Source organism: Danio aesculapii, chromosome 18, assembly GCF_903798145.1.
Source record: "Danio aesculapii chromosome 18, fDanAes4.1, whole genome shotgun sequence".
NCBI lineage: Eukaryota > Metazoa > Chordata > Actinopteri > Cypriniformes > Danionidae > Danio > Danio aesculapii.
This window is the reverse complement of record NC_079452.1, coordinates 11,963,493-11,989,292: the sequence shown is the minus strand read 5'-3', so window position 1 is coordinate 11,989,292 and position 25,800 is coordinate 11,963,493. Positions and strand designations below refer to the sequence as shown.

Below are 25,800 nucleotides of genomic sequence, written 5' to 3'. Positions count from 1 at the left end.
ATGAGTACATTTCTAGATAAAGATCGAGGTCTTCTTGATAAAAATCAAGATTTCCTTTACGCTGTAATTTGTCAGTGACCCGTTTTTGTAAAAGCGTATAGTTAAATCGCAATGTATTCACGTGATGGAGATTTAGAAATTTGTGTCAGTGGTTCGTTTAAGGGCGGCATGGTGGCTCAGTGGTTAGCACTGTTGCCACACAGCAAAAAGATCGCTGGTTCGAGCCCTGGCTGGGCCAGTTGGCCTTTTTCTCCCTGTGTGGGCATGTGCATGCTCTCCCTGTGTTGGCGTGGGTTTTCTCTGGGTGCTCCAGTTTCCCCCACAGTCTAAAGGCATGCCTTACAGGTGAATTGAATAAACTAAGATGGCCGTAGTGTATGTGTGTGAATGTGAGAGTATATGGGTGTTTCCCAGTACTGGGTTGCAGGTGGAAGGGCATCCGCTGCTTAAAACATATGCTGGATAAGTTGGCGGTTCATTCCGCTGTGGCAATAAATATCAAAAAAGAATAAATAAAGGGAATAAACCGAAGGAAAATGAATTATTATAACAATTATGGCTCATGATGATACATTTATTGATAACGTCTTAGTATGGTAAATGTTTTGCCTGTGCATAAAGATTAAAGGTGCAGTAGGTGACCTGCCAAAATGCTAACTGGTTAGCATATTATCTTTGGACGTAAGGGAGGGACTGTGTTTCAAAACCACGCCTCCTGAAATCATGAACGAGAGAGCAGACAAACCACTAGTTCATGTCATTCGCCAGTTAGAAATGTAGTTTGTGTTTGGCCAGTGGCGTGCAGGAATTACACTTAGTACTAAGCCACACTTACAGGCTATTTCAGATCAAATATTCAGAGTAGCATGGAAAACAATATTCAGTAAACAGCGTCACAGGCTGTCATTGATCAAAAATGACCAATGTGAATATAAAAGCATCTTCAGCTCAGTAAAGCGGGCTAGGTGGAATAGCACTATTTGCTGATGTTTTGTTATTAAAGTAAATAAAAATCTACATTATTGATGCTGTAAATGGTCCCTTATGAAACCCTTATCAATCGTTCGCTGGAAGATTTCAGTGGCTGAACAACACTTGTGCATATAACCCATTTGTAACAACAAAATCCTCATAAGCTTTGGGGGACTAAAATAGTTTTAAATATAATTATACGAGTAGCTGCATATCCGTATAATGGTTTGCACATATTGTGCACTTCAGACTTTTATGTAACATTTTGTGTATGCTTGCTAGCGTTCTAGTATACTTGGATATATGCCATTGTTACCCAAATAATTAGATTTTGAGGTATCCCTTTATTTTGATGGTCCCTTTAACGCAAGTTACATTGCATCTACATGGTAACTAATTGTCATTAGATTATAGGTAGACTGTTAGGTTGGGGTTATGGTTAGTGTAAGTTGACATGTACTTGCAAAGTTTCTTATAGTCTACTAATACTCAAATGAGAAGTAATTTTCATGTAGTTGCAATGCAATTTTAGTCAACAAAATGTGCAATAGGGACCATCAAAATAAAGTTCTACCATTAAGGGAAAGTAAAATAGTCAGTCAATAAAGTATAGTCAATCGTTAAGTCTAATGAGGGGTAGACAGTCAATCTTTAATTCAGCAGTCATATGTAATGCAAGCAATGTTATTTGTTGTCAAGCCAGCCAATCAGAATTTAGTGGTGATCTGCTGCAGTTCAAACCGAGCATCAGAATGGGGATGAAAGGTGATTTAAGTCAGTGGTTCTCAAAGTGGGGGTTGGGACCCCGTGAGGGGGTCACGGAACAATGATGGGGGTTGCTTGGTGATTTTCAAAGTCAAATAAATTTTATTAAAATATTAGAATTGCCATATTTTATCCATAACCCACATTGAGTATGATCATGGTGGTGGTCTCCAAAATTAAACCAAGAATAGACTTGTACTGAAAACATTGTGCCCACCAGTCTCATTAGGTGAGGTTAATATTAAACAAATTAATAAATCACTATATAAATTATAATCTATGCTAGTTAGACTGTTGCACTTTTTTGTGTTGTCAATATACATGTGTTTATACAGGCCTATTGTTGTGTGTGCAACATTTGTATGTTTATGATCACCTCTGAGGAATGTGGGGGTCGCGAGTCATTGAAAAGCATTGTTATTTTGGGGTTCACGGGCTGAAAAGTTTAAGAACCCCTGATTTAAGTGACTTTTAACGTGGCATGATTGTTGGTGCCACACGGGCTGGTCTAAGTATTTCAGAAACTGCTGATCTACTGGGATTTTCACGTACAACCATCTCTAGGGTTTACAGAGAATAGTCCAAAAAAGAGAAAATATCAAGTGAGCGGCTGTTCTGAGAGCACAAATTGTTGATGCCAGAGATCAGAGGAGAATGGCCAGACTGGTTCGAGCTGATAGAAAGACACAGTAACTCAAATAAACACTCGCTATAACTGAGGTATGCAGAAGAGCATCTCTGAACACACAACACGTCCAACCTTGAGGCAGATGGGCTACAGCAGCAGAAGACCACACCAGGTGCCACTCCTGTCAGCTAAGAACAGCAAACTGAGGCTACAATTCACACAAGCTCACCAAAATTGGACAATAGGAGATTGGAAAAACGTCTGGTCTGATGAGTCTCAATTTCTGCTGCGACATTCGGATGGTAGGGTCAGAATTTGGCTTCAACAACATGAAAGCATGAATCCATCCTGCCTTGAATCAACAGTTTAAGCTGGTGGTGGTGGTGTAATGGTGTGGGGGATATTTTCTTGGCACACTTTGGGCACATTAGTACCAACTGAGCATCGTGTCAACCTCACAGCCTACCTGAATATTGTTGCTGACCATGTCCATCTTTTTATGACCACAGTGTACCCATCTTCTGATGGCTACTTTCAGCAGGATAACGCGCCATGTCATAAAGCTTGAATCAACTCAGACTGGTTTTCTTGAACACGACATTGAGTTCACTGTATTCAACTGGCATCCACAGTCACCAGACTCAATCCAATAGAGCACCTTTGGGATGTGGTAAAACGGGAGATTCGCATCATGGATGTGCGGCTGACAAATCTGCAGCAACTGCATGATGCTATCATGTCAATACGGACCAAAACCTCTGAGGAATATTTCCAGTACCTTGTTGAATCTATACCACAAAGGATAAAGGCAGTTCTGAAGGCCAAAGCGGGTCCAACTCAGTACTAGTAAGCCATGCCTAATAAAGTGGCCGGTGAGCGTATAACTCTATTACGATAAGCCTGTCTGGCTTTAATCTGCAATAACAAACATCTGGATGTACTTTATCCCTTACTTATAAATCACTCTGGATAAATGCATTCGCTAAATAGATAAATGTAAACATAAAAAGTTGGACAGAACTGTGTGTTTTGTACAGCATTTATCCTGGATACTCCAGCCTTTGTGCAAAAATGTAGTCTTACTTTTTAAATACACTACTTAAATAAATACACATCTCATTTTGGTAGTTTGATTTCAACAAATTCAACTCAACAAACTACAAATACAAATTAAAAATTAAATATAGTAATGGGAAAAAAGACGCAAGCGAGGTGTTCATGCACACGCTTAAATGCTGATCTTGGTGTCCGTACTCATCATCTGCAGTCAGAGTGAGGTATACTGCTGAACAGATGAGGAAGGGAGATAACAGCCAATCCCGACCCTCTGCTGCTGCTATCTGGCCAATCAGGCGTGAGAGCACCACCTCTCTGACGTCAGAGCTCAAGTGAACACACTTCAGCATTACTTCACTGACTCTAGAGGCCATTACTCAAGGCCAAGCATTGGGACATTCACAGAAATATATATATACATACATCAGCTGCGAGTGTGTCTTATCTCTGCAATTTTTTTTGGTGGAGAAGTGTTAAAGAGACTGGGTGTGTGTAGGTGTGTGTGTTTTGGGCAGATTGCTTCCGTTGCCCGCTTCCCTTGTGTCCTCAGACAGAGGATCACAGCGTCCTGCCGGTAGTGTTGTGTAAACATTGTATGTGCGTGCATTTGAGAGAGAGAGAGAGAGAGTGAGAGAGTGTGTGTGTGTGTGTGTGTGTGTGTGTAGACTAAGAGGGAACTTGTTGATACTGATCTGCATGTTTTGAATGAGGGCAGTGAGTCTACTGCGTGGGTGAGCTTTTGCATGAACCTAGCATAAAACACACACACACACACACACACACACACACACACACACTCACACACACACACACAAAGAGAGACGCTGACACTCTTAAACAGTCTTGCCACACTAATTCCTGTACTTTGTAGTTTGAGCAATGCAAATGACACAAAGGATGAAATTATACGTTACACACACACACACACACACACGCACACACACACACACACACACACACACACACACACACACACACACACACACTAAGGAAAAACGCAGCTAGGAAAATGTGACAAATTAGGCTCTTGACACCAGTTAGTATTGAAAATTGTGTGTGTGTGTGTGTGTGTGTGTGTGTGTGTTTGTCTATCTCTCTCTCTCTCTCTCTCTTTCTTTACCACTTGAAGATTCTTAATTCCTTATAGATTTACTAGATTTACTGCTTTAATAGCCATTAATTTTGAGTTTTTTAACCGTTTAATATTTGTTTATCCTATTAACCTTATTCTAAAATGTGTAAGTGCGCCAATTGTTAGAACTAGCGATTGTTTTAGAACTTCTGATTCAGTGTCCTATGGGAGAAATGACTAGGAATAATAAACGGCAGAAAACGGTCAAACTACTTGCTCTACAGACAAGTGTGTCCATGACTATACAAAGCAGAATAAAATGATATAAAAATATTAATTTGCAACGAAACAAGCAGCAAAACGAGCTGTTTTTAACGACTAAAAATTAATGGACGTGAATGAGTCTTGAGCCAAGGAGATTCAAATGGCTGCTTCTGCTTGTATGCAAAGAATAAGGTCAATACATGCCTGATAAAATTTCAAGCAGATCAAATAATTGTATTTTTATTCCAGAAAAAGGGCACTTTTTGTTCTGTATTTTTAAATAACAACATGTTTATTTTAAATAATGAAGAAATGTCGCGAGTAGTAGAGAATACAACAAAAATTGCATCACTATAAAACGTAAATTCAACAAATAATTTTATATCTGTATACAGAAGTCTCTGTTCTGCATTTGTTTGATCAATAGAACAATGAAATGAGTAATATTGTGAAGTACACTGTGCTCAGCATAATTGAGTACACCCCATTTTGAAAATTTATATTTTTACCATTTGTTAAATATATGCAATGTATTTTGGTTCATTTAGACAAAACAGATTTATTAAACGGATATATTTATTAAAATAATATTTTTGTCACCAAACATATTTAAAAATATAGAGATTTAGTAAGATAATACAAATAAATTCAAGCAAAATATTGCAAAAAAAAAATGTACAAGCTACAAAATTTCAACTAATTTTTTAATTATTTATTATTTTTATTATTTATTTTGCTTCTCTTGATTTATTTTTTCCCCCTTTTTTAAATTTGTATTTAATATTTTTCTATAACATATACATTTGGCTGTACTAGTTTTTAGACTGTTATCATAAGTTATTTTGTTAGTTAAGCTCCAGATTTGGTTTCAGTACTGACTAATCTAATGTATATGCACAAATATATTATTGTATAGCTTCCTATTAAAAATATGAATATAAAAGCTAGATTTGTGAGGGGTGTACTCATATATGCTGAGCACTGTATTTTAAACTTAGAATCGCTGTGAACATTTTATTACGCAAACGATGCATTGAACCTTCTCTTTCTGAAGCAACGTTTTCAGTCTAATCGTTAAAATAGTTTGACCTGATTCATGGAAACTTAAAGTAATATGTTTTTTTTTTTTTGGTATAATTTCTCAACACAAGTTGCACAAAGAGTCATTGCAATAGTCAAAATGTTTCCTTATTTTACATCACCAGCTAAATCATTGTGCATGTAATCCGTATCTAATAATAAAGGCCCTATCCCAATTCTATTTTTGTTCCCTTTCCCCTTGGACCTTGAAACCGAGTGTGAAGGGGAAGGGCTTCAAAATTTACTTCTAAGAAATGGGACAGCACTACAGCACCTGCACACATCATTATATCATATCATCGCAATCTCTTGCTTCATATGAGATCGACGATCGTGACTGCTGTAGTTATTCCAGTTGTGTTATTTTTTGGTATTTATCTTCAGGAAATTACAGAATTCAACAATATCATGTTATCATAATGATATAATGTGGCAATATGATTGTAACTGTACTGTGTATTTACACCATGGCCATATTCATCAATGTAAACAGACTGTTACGAATTAAATAAAAAATCCTTAATCAAAAAGAGGTTTAACCAAAACGTAACAAGATAACAGGGATTTAAAATATAATCCCTGGTGCCCCTGCGCTCTCTCTCTCCCCAAAATATAAACCAAAAACACAACCCTTGACAATTAACAAGAAAATAGGATTTATTTACAGAAAATAGGGAGCAAAAATAACTTCGGGAGGAGTTCAGCCAAAATAAATGGCAATAAACCAAACTAACTAAATTACAGTACTTCCCTGGAAAGTAGATAATAAAATAAAATACATAAATATAAGAGACATCAGCAACAAACACTCATTTTTATCACTTGAGCAATAATATCTCCACGGTGAATTAACAAGCGGGGAATCGAGAGAGAGCGGGGAGCCTCTGAGTCCATGCTCTCTGAGGTTTTAAATACAGCCGCCGCCAATCACGATCCGGCGTAATCCACTGCACCTGCTAATTGTTTAAAATGAGAGAGAGCGAGAGAAAAAAAGCGAGAGAGAGAGAGAAAAAAAAAACACCACACACACATTACACGACAACAACTACTCGTAACAAGACAAAAAACAACATTAACATTATAGCAGACACTGTAAAAAGCTCATTCCCAGCCCCTGGACTTGTCTGACAGGGGATTCAAGTGTCATCGACTGTCAGAATGTTGAGGGATTGCTATACAAGAGTTATTATTATGGATTATAGAGAGTGAAAATCAGCGGTTTTTATTTTAGCGGTTTTGTTTTTAAAGCACGACGGTAAAACAAGAACGCTGTTATGATTGTGTTTAAACATGCGCTTGTTTGTTGTAAAAATTTGTAATAATGACAAAAAAAAAACACAAATTTGTGGATCTATTTACCTCCGGGTGCAGATATACTGCCGTTGTAGCTGGTGTATTCTGGGAAATTTTCGGACCCCTTGGTTTCGAGTGTGGTCGTGAAAAATCTCAGTTTCAAGGGCTATCTAGCCCTTCCTCATAGCCCTACGCATTCAAGCTAAAGAGAAATGGGACACCCTGACCCCCTCACGTGAACGTGCAAAACAAGGGGTAGGGATAAGGGGAAGGACTAAAGGGTAGAATTGGGATTGGGCCTAAATGTATAAAACTGTCGAATATCTTAGCTAAAACTAGTTGCTTTGTGTTTTGTAGGTACTTGCTACAGCCGAAAGGAAACGGTACGAAGTCTAAGCCAGATGATCTGGGCTCTCTCCGTTTGAAGGTAACATACACAGAGGACAACGTCCTGCCCTCTACCTGCTACACAGCACTCCGCAACCTAATGCTCAAGTCTCCGGATGTCAAGGTACAACAGCACCCTGAGGAATAGTTTACCCAAACATGAAAATGACCTATAATTTACTCGCACTGAACCATCCTCTGTGACTTCCTTCAGTCAGACGAACACAAGCTAGATTTTCATCCATTTATTTTAATGCGCATTTTGGATATGCGAATAAAACATCGGTTGATCGAAAGATTCATCAATTTTGGAAATCCACATAAAAAATTTATGCACATAACTGAGAAGGATGAACTTTTTTTTTCGATAAGAAAAGATGCGATAAGCTACGATGGAAACACTTTTACCAAACAAATTCCAGTATGCGCATTAAAAAAAGTCATGTGATCTTGTTATGATGATGAAATGTGTGTGAATAGACAAAGGAGCAGGCTGACCGCATGGTAAAACATCTAACATGTTGTTTTGGTCATTATAAAATGCTGTAACCATTTCACGGTTAGTGTCATTATATTGCCACCACATGTTCATTGCCTGTCAGCATCGTCATCGGCGCAAGTCATTTATTAAATAAAGAAAAGATTCACGCAGCTTCTCCTACCGCAGCAAATTCAGTTTTTACTGTTGATTATTTGGCGCCAGTTAATCAGGAAGTGACAATTTTGTTCTCTTTGATGAAAACGCTGATTTGTTCGCACGTATTTTATGCGATAATCCAGTTTTGTGCATAAAGTTAATTCGCATTTTTGGATGGAAACATAGCTACAGTCAGAGTAGTTTAAAATTCTATCCGGGCTCTTCCATGCTGTAGAATAATGTTGAGTAGTGTTCATTTTCTTTTAAGCTTCCAAAAATCAAAGAAATCCATCAAACTAACCCACACCAAAGACTATAGAATAGATAAGACGTGTCACTCGTATAGTTTTGAATGGGGAAAAGTGTAACGGTCAATATGGCGAATGATGTCCCACCTTTTAGTACTAGGGTTCGGTATCGATTGGGTTTATTTCTATAGCGGTGCTAAATCGATACTTTTAAAACGGTACCGGTGCCAAAACGGTGCCTGAACCGATACTTTTAAGCCACAAAATTATGGTGGATGACTCTAGAAAAATCTTTTATTTGACAAAATCTTAAAAAAAAAAAAAAACTTTAATAGAACAATATAATTAAAGTTTAAAGTAAACATCAATTCATATTTTATATAGTTGAATTACATTAATATATTTCCTTTGATCATTTCTTGGTTAGCATGAATTTAAGATTTGCATTATGAAATTATATTAGCTTACTACTAACCTGTGGAAAGGCTGTCATCAAAATACTGAACTCCTTTTTTCTAGGGTTGGGGCTTGTGACTGTTTACATGGTTATCAGTAATCTAATGATTTGCCTTAATCTGAATAAGACAATAATAAGATTAAGGTGTTTACAAGAGTTGCTTTTTCAATGTTTCTTTCATGATCACACTTTAACATATATCACAAAATACTTAAAAATATATTTGAAGTCATTTTTTTATCTTCATAAACAAGATAATTCAAAATAATCTTCTTTGTTCATTTATTTGATAAGTAACTTTGAACTGGTGTAGGATAACACCTTTCTAACATTCAGGTACATCAAGGCACATTGTTGCACCTGTAAACCTTTACAGATAGGCCTACAGTTGAAGTCAATTTATTTTGCCCTCCCATTCATTTAAAATCATGTTTCTGAACATTTTCACAGTATTTCCTGAAAAAATTATTATTCTGGAGTCATAATAAGTCCTATTTCTTGAATAAAAGCAGTTTTTAATAAAAAAAAAAAGTAAGGTCAGTATTATTAGCCTCCTTAAGAAATATTTACTGTATATTTTTTGATATACACAACAAATCAGTTACAAAATAATTTGACTAATTTCAACTTTCGTAGTTAACTAATTAGGTCTTTAAATTACACTTTAATTAAACTTTAAAAGATGATAAAATACTTAAAGAGACTTCAGTTCAGTTCAGTTCAGACGTGAGTTTCTGCAGATTTCATGTGATTTGAACGTTTAAAAATGAAACTAAAGAGACAGTTGTTGTTTAATTTTATTGGTGATTCCTAATATGAAATTGAATAATAAGCTTGGCAATCAATTTTGGAGAATTTAATGATTCTCCATTCAAACAGAATGCCCCGAGCATACTGCCTGAGAGGCGTCTCAAAGATGGCCGCAAAGTGTAATGACTTGCCTTAATAGGACTTTGCCCATACTCCACCAGCGGTTAACGCATGTCTTATAAAGTGGACTGATAAGTTTTGTAATTTAAAAATTTCAAGTTTTAAATCATAAACTGAATTTACTGACTTTTTGCGCCCTTGAAATGCATATTCATGACAAGTTTTTGGCTAATTCAATGTAAAACACATGCTGTAACACGCATTCGTAGTGTATGTTTCCTCAGTTTGTTTACCACAGAAGATGGAGGCAAACAAGATAGCTAGTTAGCTTTGCGTTAATGTATAATTTTATACAGTATATTCCTCTTACTCTTCCGCAATATATTATTACTCTTACATCATATATCATGCTTCGAATTAGAGATGATCCAAGAAGTTGTTGAGAACGAGCATTTGGCAGTCATTGATTTCAGTTTACAATTGAAAAATTATAAATATTTGGTTGCTAAAACATCTTCAGATCTGTTTCTTAAGACATGCGTTAACCCCTTTGCAGTGTATGGGTTTGTTTTGCAATGAATTTATGCAACTTTGGATGCTTCAAAATAAAAGCCACCATCCAACACCATTATATAGCATGCAAGAGCTAAAATGTAAAACTACTCCAACTGTATGTTCATCTGAAAGAAGAAAGTCATAAACACAGAGGATGGCTTCAGGGTGAGTAAATTAAGGGCTGATTAAAATTTTTGGACTGACAACCATTTTTAACATTCAGTTTGTTTGTAACTTCTGTTCATTCCTTTGTGCATGTAGCCCATCTCAGCATCAGCAGCTCATGTACTGGGAGATATTTGCAGGGAGGGTGTCGGGTATGAAGCGCTGCTCCCTGTGGTCAGACTGCTGCTCCATCACAACCGCCTACTGCCCTTTCTCACTGCTGTTGCTGCACTGGAGCTGGAGAATACACAGTTCAGTATCAAAGTTACATAGTATCAATATTTTAGTTTTTTTGGTTTGTTTTATTTGTTAATATGCACATAGTGTTAATTTTAGTAGTTCATTTGCTTTGTTAATGTGCATATATTTAATGGTTTTATTTTGTAGATTTGTTCATATTTTAAACATTTATATTTAGTTGTTTGTTAGATAATCTGCATGTTCCTTTTTCCTTTTGCCATTATATGCATAAATATTTTGCTAATATTTGTAATATTTCAAAATTTCCCTAAATGCAACGAAAGTCTCATGCATTCAGATAGCTTACAAAGACCTTAAAAAGATAAATACAGTGATCCTTTGTTATTCGCGAGAGTTATGTTCTAAAAATTACCTGCAATAGGTGAAATCCACAAAGTAGTACAATAGTACAATAGATGTTTTAAGGCTGTAAAACACTTTTCTCAGACAGGCATTAACATTTTTACAAGTTTCTCTCTTGTTTAAACACTCTCAAAGTTTAAACCTTCGTAGAAAAATAAGTCCAGTATTATAGAATGAAACCAAAGATCAAAACAATTTGATCTTCATTTATTTATTCTGTAATGTCGTCTTACAGCCGCGTAACTTCTACCTTCCTTTAGCATGTCCAAAAGTTTTACGTTTTGTGCGATGGTTAGCATCTTCATCTGCCTTTTGGGTGCTACTGCAGGTGCCTTTGACAGTGCAGAACATTTCGTCAACATTGTTGGGAGAAAACTTGCAAACAAACAGTATAGCACTTCCGAGTCACACACACGATCGAAGATTTATGTTAATTTGGCAAGCTGAACACGTTCTGTGCTGTACAGGAGACACGGCATGGAGATTGATTGACAATGGTCTATAACCAATCAGGACGCAAAACACATTCATTCATTCATTTTCTTTTCGGCTTAGTCCCTTTATTAATCTGGGGTCGCCACAGCGGAATGAGCCGCCAACTTATTCAGCATATGTTTTATGCAGTGGATGCCCTTCCAGCTGCAACCCATCACTGGGAAACATCCATACATACTCTTTCACCCTCATATACTACGAACAATTTTAGCTTACTCAATTCACCTATACCGCATGTCTTTGTACTTGTGGGGGAAATCGGAGCACCTGGAGAAAACCCACACGAACATGGGGAGAACATGCAAACTCGACACAGAAAAGCCAACTGACCCAGCTGAGGCTCGAACCAGCGACCTTCTTGCTGTGAGGTGTAAGCCACTGCGCCCCCGCGTCGCTTACACAGAACACAATGTGCTGTTAAAGAAAAAGCACGTCAAATTGCACAAAAAAATCCGCGAAACTGCGAAGGCGCGAAATGTGAACCGCGTTATAGCGAGAGGCCACTGTACAGTATATTAAATAAACATACTAAAAAGTTAAATGTATGTGACCATAGTGCATTGTTTTCCTGAAGCTACCGGGATGGCGGTGGCACCATGGCCTAGTCCCATCATTGCTGCTTTCAGCTATATTGTTTTGCTTTTATTTTGTGACTATGCATATTGTTTTTGTTGTTCTTAATTTGTAATGTTTCTATGAATTGTTGTCATGGCCTTTGTTGTTTATGTAATATTCATTTATTTTTTATTTTCCTTTTAATATTCATATTGTTTCATTCAGCATTTCCCATAATTTGTCTTGATTAAAGCCATACACTTTATTCTTTACCCTCTAAAATATCCTTTTTCTTTCTGTGCAGAGAGGCCAACACCATATTCAGAGGCAACTCTCTGGCCACCCGCTGTATAGATGACATGATGAAGATTGTGGGCCGAAGTTACTTAACCGTCACTCTAAAACCTGTTCTCAATGAGGTGAGGCACAAAACGTTTATTTTTAATGTTAACTTTGCATGAATAACTTGCATTTGTGACTCAGATTTGTACAGTTTTGAACTCTCACACTCTTTTAAATGGTTTGTTGTTTTCGTTCTGATGTTTTAGATCTTTGAATCAATTAAAACCTGCGAGATTGATCCAGTCAAACTGAAAGAGGGCGATAATGTGGAGGTCAACAAGGTGAGCCCTTGTTTTTAGTCCTGTGTCCATTTATTTATATATATATTTATTTATTTTTTATTCATTTTTATTATTATTATTTTTTTTTACATAATTTGCCCATCATCATAAGTAGTCAAATTAACTGGAGACTTTGTGCTACCAAATTGTTAAAATTGTACCTAATATTAAAAATATAAGTGTAAAAATGTCACTGTAATGACTATGTTGATATTATACACTACCTGACAAAAGTCTTGTCGTTGATCTCAGTTATAAGATCAACAAATAATAACTCGGCTTCTAGTTGATCATTTGAAAAAGTGGCAGAAGGTCAATTTTTCTGATGAATCATCTGTTGAACTGCATCCCAATCATCACAAATACTGCAGAAGACCTATTGGAACCCGCATGGACCCAAGATTCTCATAGAAATCAGTCAAGTTTGGTGAAAGAAAAATCATGGTTTGGGGTTACGTTCAGTATGATGGCATGTGAGAGATCTGCAGAGTGCATGGCAACATCGACAGCCTGAGGTATCAAGACATTTGTGCAGCCCAATACATTACAAACCACAGGAGAGGGTAATTTCTATAGCAGGATAGCGCTCCTTCTCATACTTCAGCCTCCACATCAAAGTCCCTGAAAGTAAAGAAGGTCAAGGTGCTCTAGGATTGACAAGGCCATTCACCAGACATGAACATTATTGAGCATGTCTGTAGTAAGATGGAGAAGGCATTGAAGATGAATCCAAAGGATCTTGATGAACTCTATGAGTCCTGCAAGAACGCTTTCTTTGCCATTCCAGATGACTTTATTAATAAGTTATTAGAGTCATTGCAGAGATGAATGGATGCAGTCCTCCAAGCTCATGGGAGTCAGACACAATATTAATTCTGTTTCCACTGCACCATGACTTTATATTCTATACTGTACATTATTTCTGTTAAGTGACAAGACTTTTGTCTAAGCAAAGTCAGACCTTACTGTCCTAATAAAATAATTAATAATCAAGGCATGATCATATTTTATTTTGGTTAAATAAGCCTAATCTAGAAGCCTTTGCCTTTCATGTAAGCCACTTCTGATACCAAATTATCTACTAGAAGTCGAGTTATTATTTGTTGTTCCTAAAACTTGGATAGGCGGCAAGACTTTTGCCAGGTAGTGTAATTCTTAAATAGCCTTTTAAGCCTATTTGGTTTAAAAGGTCTAAAAGGTAAGTATTTATCTACATATAATGTGCATTTGTTTGTGTGTGTGTGTGTGTGTGTGTGTGTTCAGGAGAATCTTCAGGGTTACGTGCAGAAGGTTTTTACATCTATAACACAGTCCAGCTCTAGCTGTCCCCCCCTCATGTGTGATGTCTTTAGGTCACTCCGGCAGCTCGCATCGAAACGCTTTCCAGGTGACACACTTTAACTCTCGTTCACGTGTGCAAGTTTATGTTTAGTATGGGATTCTCTCAGTTTAAAATTTGTAAGCATTTATGGCCTCACCACTAGGAGGCGCCAGATACTCAGTTATAATTAATAATCTCTGTTTGTGTGTCTCGCCTCAGCTGATCCTCATGTTCAGTACTCGGCGGTCAGCAGTTTCATCTTTCTGAGGTTTTTTGCGGTGGCAGTTCTCTCTCCACACACCTTCCAGCTGAGATCCCATCACCCTGTGAGTGTGTGACAAAAACAACCATGCTTGACTAGTTCAAGATAAAGTTCACCAAAAAAATAAGCATTTACTCAACCTTAAAAGGTCATAATGTATCATAATGTAAGGACCGAACGTTTTGATTGGACAAACTTTTCGTGGTCCTACACCTTCCACAGTACTTTACCATACATAGAAATATATTTTGACCATTTAATTTACAGATTGCTATCAAGATGTGAAGACTTTCAATCATCTTTACAAAAATTGTTTCTGAAGACAATCATCCATTGCACCTTTAAGTAATATAACCTTTATGAGTCTGTTTAACACAAAGAAAATATTTTGAAGAATGTTGGAAAACGGTAACCAGTAGCTTCCATATATTCCATATACATATACTATTAACTTGCAAATGTTATGGAAGTCAGTAGCTACTGTTTTGCCACTTTTTTAAAATTCTATTTTTTAATTACCTTATTTATTAGTTTTGTTTAATGCTCAAACACCTTCACTAACAAACAGCTACACAACAGCTAAAAGAAAGAAACACACGCACACTCTTACAAACATATACAGTACATGTACATACATAAAAGTTATCTATGCATGATACTGTATATGCATGTGTATACCGTATATAGCTACAAAATATAAAACCTATATATAAAATATATACAATATATAAACAAATACTCACTGGCCACTTTATTAGGTACACTTGTCCAACTGCACGTTAACACAAATTTCTAATCAGCCAATCACATGGCAGCAACTCCATGCATTTAGGCATGTAGACATGGTCAAGACGATCTCTGAACACACAAGACATCGAACCTTGAGCCGCATGGCTACAGCAGCAGAAGAACACACCGGGTGCCACTCCTGTCAGCTAAGAACAGGAAACTGAGCCTACAATTCGCACAGGCTCACCAAACCTGGACAATAGAAGATTGTAAAAACGTTGCCTGGTCTGATGAGTTTCGTTTTCTGCTGCGACATTTGGATGGCAGGGTCAGAATTTAGTATCAACAACATGAAAGCATGAATCCATCCTGCCTTGTATCAATGATTCAGGCTGGTGGTGGTGGTGTAATGATGTGGGGGATATTTTTTGGCACACTTTGGGCACATTAGTACCAACTAAGCATCGTGTCAACGCCACAGCCTACCTGAGTATTGTTGCTGACCATGTCCATTTCTTTATGACCACAGTGTACCCATCTTCAGATGGCTACTTCCAGCAGGATAATGCACCATGTCATAAACCGCGAATCATCTCAGACTGGTTTCTTGAACATAGCAATTCATGGAGTTCACCGTGGCCTCCACAGTCACCATATCTCAATCCAATAGAACACCTTTGGGATGTGGTGGAATGGGAGATGTGCAGCCGACAAATCTGCAGCAACTGTGTTATGTTATCATTTCTATATAGACCAAAATCTCTGACCAATATTACCAGTGCCTTGTTGAATCTATGCCATGAAGGATTAAGGTAGTTCTGTAGGCAAAAGTGGGTCCAACCCGATACTAGAACCTAATAAAGTGGCCGGTGAGTGTGTGTGTATATATATATATAATGTATATCCTTTGGAATATATTGTTTTGTGCTCAACATAGTAAAGAAACACATAAAGGTTTAAAACAAGTGGAATGCACAAACTAGTTGTAGCAAACATGATTACTTCCTGTTTTGTAGTTTGTGACTTTTTAAATTATGCCAGGAAATACCCAATGAGACATTCCAGTCTTTCCGAGAACAACAATACTTGTTTACTCAGAAGATCATAAAATAATAATTAGCAGTAAATGAACTAATGAGCTAGAACTAATAAATCTGAGTCAGGAAAATCACCTGTCTTCCATTTTCTCTTCCTCAGGATCCTGAAATATCCCGCACACTCACTCTCATCTCCAAAACCATCCAGTCCCTGGGCAGCTGGGGCAGCCTTTCCAAGAACAAACTGGTATGTTAGCTTTTGGTTATAGGAACTAACTATTTAACCACTTTCCACTGGACTTTCAGCCAAACCAGAACGCATTTACATTTGGAACATTTTTCAGTTCTTGTTGTAACCTTTTTTTGTTTGTTCCTTTGTTTCCAGTCTAGCTTTAAAGAAACATATATGTGTGATTTCTTCAAGTTATTCCAAGAAGATGAATGTATAGAGAAAGTTAAAAAGGTAAGCATTTATGATGAATCATTTTCATAGATGCATGAGAGAAGATCAAGATCATGTATTGTTACAGTCCGTTTCGTTGCATTACAATTCCTTTACTTTGATTAGATTGAAACAGTACTTTACATGCCTGGTCAATGACTTAATGACCATTTTTTTTCTGGATTTTTTTTTAGTTTATTGAGGATTTTTTAGGAGAGCATAAGAACACCTGTCCTGATATTATAAAGAGTTTTGTGAAAAGAAAACCAAATAGTTTAGTGTTGTTTCTCCGAAAATTCCAAGAGAGCTCTCATAACTGTGTCAAGTTCACTGAAGTCTCCTTAAATATCAGGTAGTTTGGCATTTTTACGAGGGAAAGGCTCCTTCGTGTTATAAAAATGTCATGTGGTATCACTCCCCAAATATGTTATGAAATTCACCAAGCGCTGATTTATAAACATATTTGTAAATAACAGAAACTGTGAAACACTTTTAAATAGGAATAAAACCTGCATGCTTGTTTACAAACATTTTTGAAAACCTATTTAACGTGTAAGCAAAACTATTTGGCGCATGTTACACAACGCAGAGTTATTCCTTTTGATCACTTCTTGAAAATGCTTTTAAAAAGATTATATTTGTACAAATTTGACATTATTTATGGTCTTTGTTATGGTAATATGTCACTAACTTTGCACAAATATACAAAACACGTCTTGCTATATAGAATGCAAATAGTTATAAAAGTAAAAAATCTTTGGGTTGTTGTTGTTGTTTTTTTATAGCGTTTTTTTTTTCCTATTGAATTTTTTGAAATGTATTTTTTTCCTTCTATATCACACACCCCTTTTGGCATGTGTGTTTTAATTATTATTTGATTTCTATCTTTTGATTTCTAGTTTGTAGCTATCTTAATTTTATTTCATTTTTTAAACTTGCATCAAATAAAGTGCTGTGTATTTAAAACAAGTGAAAAGTAAAAGCTAGTGCTGGGCAAAAATGAATCACGAATAATCACATCCAAAATAAAGTTTCTTTTGACATAATTTTGTGTTTATTTATATTTAGATATAAAATTTATGTGTATATGATACAAATTACATATCAATTTAAATATCTATGTTTGTATGTATCACACATACATAATAAATATAATATACACTCTTATATTATGTCAAAACAAACTTTTACTTTGGATGTGATTAAACACAAATAATCTTTGTCCTGCGCTACATATACAGTATAAAGTCAGAATTATTAGCCCCCTTTAAATTTTTTTTCTTTTTTAAGTATTTCCCAAATTATGTTTAACAGAGCAAGGAAATTTTCACAGTATGTGTGATAATATTTTTTCCTCTGGAGAAAGTCTTATTTGTTTTATTTCGGCTAGAATAAAAGCAGTTTTTAATTTTTCATGTACCATTTTAAGGTCAAAATGATTAGCCCCTTTAAGCTGTATATTTTTTTCGATAGTCTACAGAACAAACCATCTTTATACAAAAACTTGCCTAATTACCCAAACCTGCCTAGTTAAACCTTTAAATGTCAATTTAAGCTGTATAGAAGTATCTTGAAAAATATCTAGTCAAATATTATTTACTGTCATCATGGCAAAGATAAAATAAATCAGTTATTAGAGATGAGTTATTAAAACTATTATGTTTAGAAATGTGTTGAAAAAAATATTCTCTCCATTAAACAGAAATTGGGTAAAAAATAAACAGAGGGGCTAATAATTCAGACTTATAATATATATCTACACTGGTCCTACTGCACCCAACCGCTCTGAGCTGGATTGAACTGACGATTCTTTGTATGGGAGTCGGTTGCTCTAACAAGGAGGCCAAAGACCATGGCCGCTAGAGTTTGTCGTTGAGCACCTTTAGAGGTCCGATGAGTGAGATTTACCTGCATAGCACTTCGCTAGCTGGCCTCCATATATATACATTTATAATTTTTTTTACTTGGAACATTAGAAATAAAAAATATAGAAAAAACATTTATAGTTAAGTTATAATTATTGTTATCGACTGATCATTTAATTGTGATCATTTTACTTTTATCACCCAGCCTTATAGTGAACATTTTTATTTTCCACTGATCCGCCAAAAGATATACTCACAGAATGCATAAGCAGATTTAATATGCAAAATCATCAATTTATTTGTGTTCATGTGTCATGAAATAGCAGACATTAAAATAACCCTCAATCTGCACATATTGTCTGTTTTTATTTGTGCTAAAATTGTGCCTCGATCTCAAATGTAATTTCTCCTATCATCTCTTTGCATTAGTTCTTAGATGAAATCTCCTCTAATGTCAGTAAGGAGTCCAGTGGAGTGGAGGATTCATTTGTGCTGAAGGAAGGGTAAGCAAAAAAAGTTTCATTCATTAGTTCAGTTTTATTATGTGTAGCTCAGTTTCTACCACATTACTAACAGTTAGATGTGTGAATTTAATCTAATTTATTATTATTTTTTTACCAGAGAGATACATAAGCGGGCCCAGGGCAAAAAGCGAATAGGAAAAAAGAACTTCAAGAAACGCTGGTTACGAGTGACCAATCAAGAGCTGTCCTATCACAAGCAGAAAGGTGAGAGAACGTTCAGCTTTCGGTTGATTTATTTCAGCTCTTAAAGGGATAGTTCACGCAAAAATGAACATTCTGTCATCATTTACTCGCCCTTCACTTGTTTCTAATGTTTATGAGTTTCTGATGAACTTAATGTTACAATGTTAGAAACATGTAGCCATTGACTTCCACAGTATTTGTTTTTCCTACTATGGATTAGTTTATTTCAGATTTCTTCAAAATATCTTCTTTAGTGTTTAGCAGAAAAAAAAAAAACTTACTAAGATTTGAATCACTTGAGGATGAGTAAATATTGAGTGAATTTTCAGTTTTGGGCGAAGTATCCCATTAATCGCAGGGTTTGTATGCTTGTAATCCAGTTTGAGAAGTGCTTACATTTTAGATGAAGAGCTTGATACAGTTAAGAAGATCACATGAAAACTCCTTATATTTTAGTTTTATTTATTGCTGCTCATTAACCAATGAATACAGCACAAATTAATATTAAAAGCAAACAAACAATAGTCCTTTTCTCTTTGGACTTAAAAATAAGTGAAAAAATGTTTTGGCATTTGAACATAAGTAGTAATTTTACACAGAAAATAAACTACAGAACAATCAATCAATCAATCAATCAATCAATCAATCAATCAATCAATCAATCAATCAATAAATAAATAAATAAATAAATAAATAAATAAATAAATAAACTGTATTTGTCTAATGTAAATCTAAGCATCATATTAACTAAGTATTTCCCTTTTAAAGAGAACAAATGTAGTCAAAGGCTGCTGATCCTCTGTATGAAAAGCACTTTTGATCAACTATATTGTCTTTCTTTGGAGTTGAAATGTGTAATTTACAAACGAAGTATGAAGCTGAACAGTCAGTTCTTGTCATTTGACTCGCGGTGCCCTCGCAGCATTCTTTCAGTTAGGTGCACCTGAAAAGAATGATCATGTCGCTGCCAATATACAAGCGCAAGCTGTATATTGTACACTGCACTGTACACTGGAAATTACGAACTTGCACACGCAAAAACGTAGTATGTGAACAGCTCCTATAAGTTATATATATATAACTATAGTTAATAGCCTAGGCCATAGTTAAAATCAGCCTTTAATCCAGTGTGTGTGTGTATTGTGTACAAGCTCGGAATTTGAATCTAGCGCACAGTTGGCGTAACTTTGTTTAGTTGCAGCAGTTTTATTCCATGCAGAAATGCTGTGTTAAGAAACCTTTACGATTGATTAACGATGACGAATTAAAGTGTGGTTAATAGTGAAACCGGTTAATTACTGTGTTGCTTTTCATAAATTTTTTTGTTACTAAATAGGTGATAATAATTAGCTTCTTTTAAAAAATAAATTGTAATTATAAATCTGGAGGTGATTGTAGCTTGTTTTTTGTGCCCTTTGCTTAAATAATGGGAGAAGATAAAATGCATAGAGCTTACCAACGCTATCTCACAGGAATTTGTAACTTTTTAATTTAGTGGCTAATTAATTTCAATTGGTACGATCTCATTAGTATATTTTAATATGATTTTATTATACCCAATGACGGTTGTTTAGGGGCGTGGTTTGGTGCCAAAAAAAATCTTTTTTGTATGACTGAAATATTAATTTGAACAAATTTAGCTACTAAACTGACAAAACGTAAAATAGTTGCATTTCTTTGTGGGATCAGGCTGGAGATCACAGCTTCATGAGTGAACCGAGCATGACATTAAAATAAATATAAAGTTAAGATGAGAGATTTCACATTTAAGATGCGAGTAACTTATATTTAAGAAAGTAGATGGCAGTAATTCAATGCTGCGCCTGAGACAAACATGCCATCAAAACATTTCCTTAAAGTATTCTGTAGTATAGCGTAGAATTCAAACAAAAAGCATCTGATAATATCTGAAAAGTTTGAAAATGAACATGGGAAGGGCTTGAAAACTGCTTAAATTTGACTGAAAAATGTGTAAGAACTTTGTAAATGTGGCTTTCCAGGCGCTTGTTTTTGTTGGCCGCTTTTTTTGGGGGGGAATGGACAGAGTTGAAGTAACATGAACATTATCTCTGGATTCTTTTAGCTTGTCCTCAGTTTCACATTGTTGTTTGTGGAGCTCCTGTTCATGTAATGCGGTCGGCCAGTTCTGGATGTGAAACTTTCTGCTTCCCCTTATGCAGTCAGCTTTATGTCATGGCTGTTTATGGGTGTCTGTAGATCTTATGGAGTATTATATTAAGTGTTAGTATTATATGGTATACATATAATATTGTATTATATTGCATTGTATTAGTGTTATTAATTATAAGATTAGCAGTATGTTGAGCTGGGTTAGTGATTGATATGGCTCTTTCTGAGGTCATAGCTTATATAATTATGATATAATGGATTTTATAGATGGCATGGTTGCTAAGTGCACTGCCTCCTCTGCCTATTAAAGTTTCTATTTTCTCCCCATGTCTGCATGGGATATTTTTTCATTTTTATTTCGTAACGATATTTCTTACTGAAAAAAACATTTTTTTGCTTCTTGTTTAAATTAGTTACTAAAATGAGCTGAGACAGCACAATTCTCCAGGTTTTTTTGAGGACAACTTAATTGTTGCGTGTTCAATCAACTTTAAATAGGAAAAATGTTTAAGGTGCAGTGTGTAAGTTTGACACCCAGTGGTTTAACAAGGTATTGCACACCTGGTTTTAAACATACGCAAGCGCAGGTTGCCAGATTGACAACATCAACAGAACTGTGCCTAACTTTCGAGCCTAAAGGCTGTGACATGTGATAGAAGGAATATTTTCCATATTTAAAGGAGCTTTTGTCCTAACCAACACCTGAAATGTATATTTTAGAAACGGCTTCTATTTCTTGCAGCTGAACAACAGAAAACTGACAATGATCACCTCAGGTACTCCTCATGTACTTTATTCAGTGTTAAATGCTAACAGTGAAAGTTTGAATGCCATTTTACATAACGTGTATTGCCATACTACTGAAAGCAGCAGCAGATAGTTCACCTCATATCTTGAAAATGAAATAAAGCGTTTGAAATGGAATTTTAGAACTGTGACTCAGTGATAACCAACACATATCCGTGATTCAGCATCTAGATATAATAATGTTTAAGAGGTTTAATATGTATTAATTAGATTGTAAACCTTACCATTTTGTTGGAGTGCAGTGAGTGCACTATTCTGTGCTTCTGAATGGCTGTATTTAAATTTCTATCGTGTTTCGTCTGGTGCAAACAGCCAAATTGCTTATCCCTGCAAAATTTATCTTGTAGCGTGTTGTTATGACATGGGGTTACAATGTAATCTGCTCACCTAATGTTTACGTTTGCGATGTTTATATTATTTGCTAATTAATAACCACCTCATGTGGAACTCTGAATCAGCATCTCATTTCGAAGGCTGCAACTGTCCACCGGAGGTCGCATTTCGGGCATGGACGCACAATTTGAGAGCCTTCCTGACTGAATGAATGAAATCTGGGGTGCTGAAATATAATTGGCTAAAGTGGCATTGGGCGAGTTAAAGGGACCAAAACAAAGACAGACGTTTCGGCACATAACACACATTTTCAAAGCAGAATATCTGACTTTAGCAGTGTTTTTCAGATAAACAAAAATGTTCACTTGGCATGCTTATTAAATATCTGCAAACATGTCAAAGTCAAAAACTTACATACAGCACCTTTAAGTTACCTTACGATTTGCCTTGGGATGACCTAAAGGGATTTTCTGCAACCCAGCATTTTTTTTTACAGTGTGATATATAATTACCCTAGACAATGCTTTAAATGTTTTTAAATGATTTATTTATGTTATGATGTTAAAATAAACAGGAAAAATATACATTTTAGATCTAATTAAATCTAATTCATACAAAAAACTGTGTCAAGGTGCAAATATTTTGTCTTTAAAACATTTTGAATGACTGAAAACCTCATATACACTGTAAAACATGCTGGGTTCCACAAAATTAATTTATGTTGAGACAACATGAAGGAATTAAGTTATTAGTTTTCACTAATTTAAGTTGATTGAACATAATTAGGTTGTCCCAAAAATCTTTCAGCTCGTTTTAGTAAGTTGTTTAGACTAATGTCATTTTTTAGAGTGGAGTCTGACTTTCATTGGCTGCTGTTATTTTCTTCTATCGTCTCGACTCCCGCCATTAGTATTTATTTTCAGCTCTGGGTTCACCTTCGGAATGCTCCAGCCAATAGCAGAACAGCAATTACTTGGGAGGTGGGAATAAAGAGAGTAAGACCCCATCCGATTGGCCAAATTTAGATAAACAACCAATGTATGCAACACACAAATGCTTGGCATATAAAATAAATCTAATTTATCACACAGCCTGCGATACATATATCGCATAAACTGTTATCGCAGTATCGATAATTTTATGATTTATTGTCTGACACAAAATAACCGCTTCCATGCTTTCCAGCACTAATGTTTCCCTGCTTATCTTTAGTAACTCCTGACAGTTTTAACAGACAAATGGGTTTGCATTGGCTCCTAGTCCTAGCACTTCTTTTTCATCATGGTGTTCTAACAAAAATTCTCACATTTCCTTTAAACGGGCTGTCCTGTGAAACAAAAGCTGCCTTTGCAAGTTCTCAAGATGTATCAGGAATTTCAAGGTCACCGATTATTAGTGTCCCTCCATGCTAAAGACGTTTATTGCTGTTGTAATAATCAACATCCTTTATCGTGACAAACTCAGAAGGAGCAAGCATGTTGGCTTGACCTTCTTTCGCCAGACTGTCACCAAAGCTGGACTCCAGCTGTTGACATTTTGAGTGGAAACCTGAACAAACATGCTATTATAGTGCAACCTAGTTATTTTTTACAGCCAGATACAGACTGATTGTTGACTAAACAACAGGCGGTGTGCTGTGTCCTCATCCAGGAGTTTGGAAGGCAAAACTAGGTCACTTTGACATGAACAGTTGTTTTGATGGTTATCTCCTTTGCAGGTTTTCTCCCTCCAGTGCTTTTGGATATTCCTCCCTGCTTTTATTATATAATAGTGTAATTTGTCTTATCGTTTAAGCACTTGTGCTGGAAGTTGCTATAAATCTTGTGTCTCGTTTGTGTTCAAACACATGGCAAGATTTATAATAATCATTCAATAGTTGAGTTTGTTGTTGGGTTAAGACTTTCCGTGGCTCATTTTAGGCAATGCCAATTTATTTCATCAATAAATGCTTTTGGGAACACTTTAGTTTAACCCTTGTGCACTGTTCAAATTCACTACCTTTTTGTTATGTTCGAGATGAAAACATCCACTGAATTAAACTGCTAAAAATTACAGGATTTTAACTCTTTAATTGCCAAATTCACAGGTTATGTCACTGATTGGTGAAAAAACACACACAAAATGCTGTATTTTCAATATAAAAAGTAATTGTGGACTGGATTTTAAAAATCTTTTATCACAGTCTTGGACAGTTCTTGATGCCCAATTCTGATTTATGGCCTATATCTGATTTTTTTTTTCCATTTACACGTTCTTTTAATTGTGACCCATATCCAATTCATGTTTACACTTGCCATACAATTTTCGACGTAGTTTTGGATTAATTTCTTACATTAATATTTAGTAAATATTCTGTATGTTAAAATCTTGCTTGTGTTTTCGGTTGAAAAGTAGTTATAAGGTCTTAAAATCTATGGAAAGAGTCTTAAAAAAGGTCTTTAAAGGTATTGGATTTCACTCTGTGATTCCTGTATATACTTTGTAAGTTGGGATTCTAGCATTTTTTGGTGGACATTGCCATTTGACTAAATCACCAAACATCACAGTTATATGAGGGAGCAAAATTTATGTAACTTTTTCCTCATTTGATCAATGGAGATTCATTTCCTAGAGTCAAGAACACCGAGCATCTGGACTAAATGATGGACTGTCCTCTAGATGTGCACTTTTTATTCGTAACTGTCCTCCAGATATTACAACTAGGGATGTTATGAAATTGCATTGTGCTCCTTATTGGCTAAACTCAAGCCGACCCCTTTAACGATTGTAGAAATCTTACTTCAAACACAATCAAGATGCTAAAAGTGTTTCTCCGTCCAACAAACACGCACAAACTCAGAATCGCTTCATATATGGTAGTCATTCAACTCCACGGATGAATTTTATTTATTTATTTTTCCTATTTTCACAAGTAAGTGGTCATTTTTCAGACCTTTCAAAAATTATTACACTTGTAACACAATTAGTCATTCTTTCAAAATCTGTTCCCATGCTTTCAGCACTTTTTTTTATTCTTACATAATCATCGTTTCAAAACAAAAGATTATTGTAACATGTTGAGAACATTTGGTGAATCACCAAAACACTACAGCATGATCTTATCTCTCTTTTAATCTTTTTTCAGGATTAAGCAATGCAAGTACATGTTTCAAGTAAAGTATACTTTAAGTACTTTTTTACATAAGTTTTCCCATATTGGTTGTAATTAAATAAAAATATATTCTAGGTCAAATTTATATGAAATTATTTAACTGTGCTGTTTTGATCCACTTAGGTTAAATTTAAATGTATTTTCAAAATTATTTATGTTTTCTTAGACAACATAAATTAAAGTGTAGATGAAAAGAAATAATTTTTTTATTACAATTATTACAAATGAAGTATTATCCATTTATTCATTCATTCATTTTCTTTTCGGCTTAGTCCCTTTATTCATCATGGG

General features: G+C 35.5%; 1 protein-coding gene across 1 annotated transcript in view; it reads left to right on the top strand.

Moving 5' to 3' along the window:
• The window catches only part of rasa2 (RAS p21 protein activator 2), a 105,940-nt gene that overhangs the window by 62,479 nt on the left and 17,661 nt on the right, over window positions 1-25,800 (top strand). Inside the window, exons 8-17 of the mRNA XM_056477988.1 lie at window positions 7,488-7,641; window positions 10,546-10,700; window positions 12,407-12,521; window positions 12,651-12,725; window positions 13,989-14,112; window positions 14,266-14,372; window positions 16,235-16,321; window positions 16,460-16,537; window positions 18,811-18,884; window positions 19,003-19,109. Coding sequence (XP_056333963.1) covers window positions 7,488-7,641; window positions 10,546-10,700; window positions 12,407-12,521; window positions 12,651-12,725; window positions 13,989-14,112; window positions 14,266-14,372; window positions 16,235-16,321; window positions 16,460-16,537; window positions 18,811-18,884; window positions 19,003-19,109 — 1,076 coding nt within the window. The remainder of the gene's footprint in view (window positions 1-7,487; window positions 7,642-10,545; window positions 10,701-12,406; window positions 12,522-12,650; window positions 12,726-13,988; window positions 14,113-14,265; window positions 14,373-16,234; window positions 16,322-16,459; window positions 16,538-18,810; window positions 18,885-19,002; window positions 19,110-25,800) is intronic.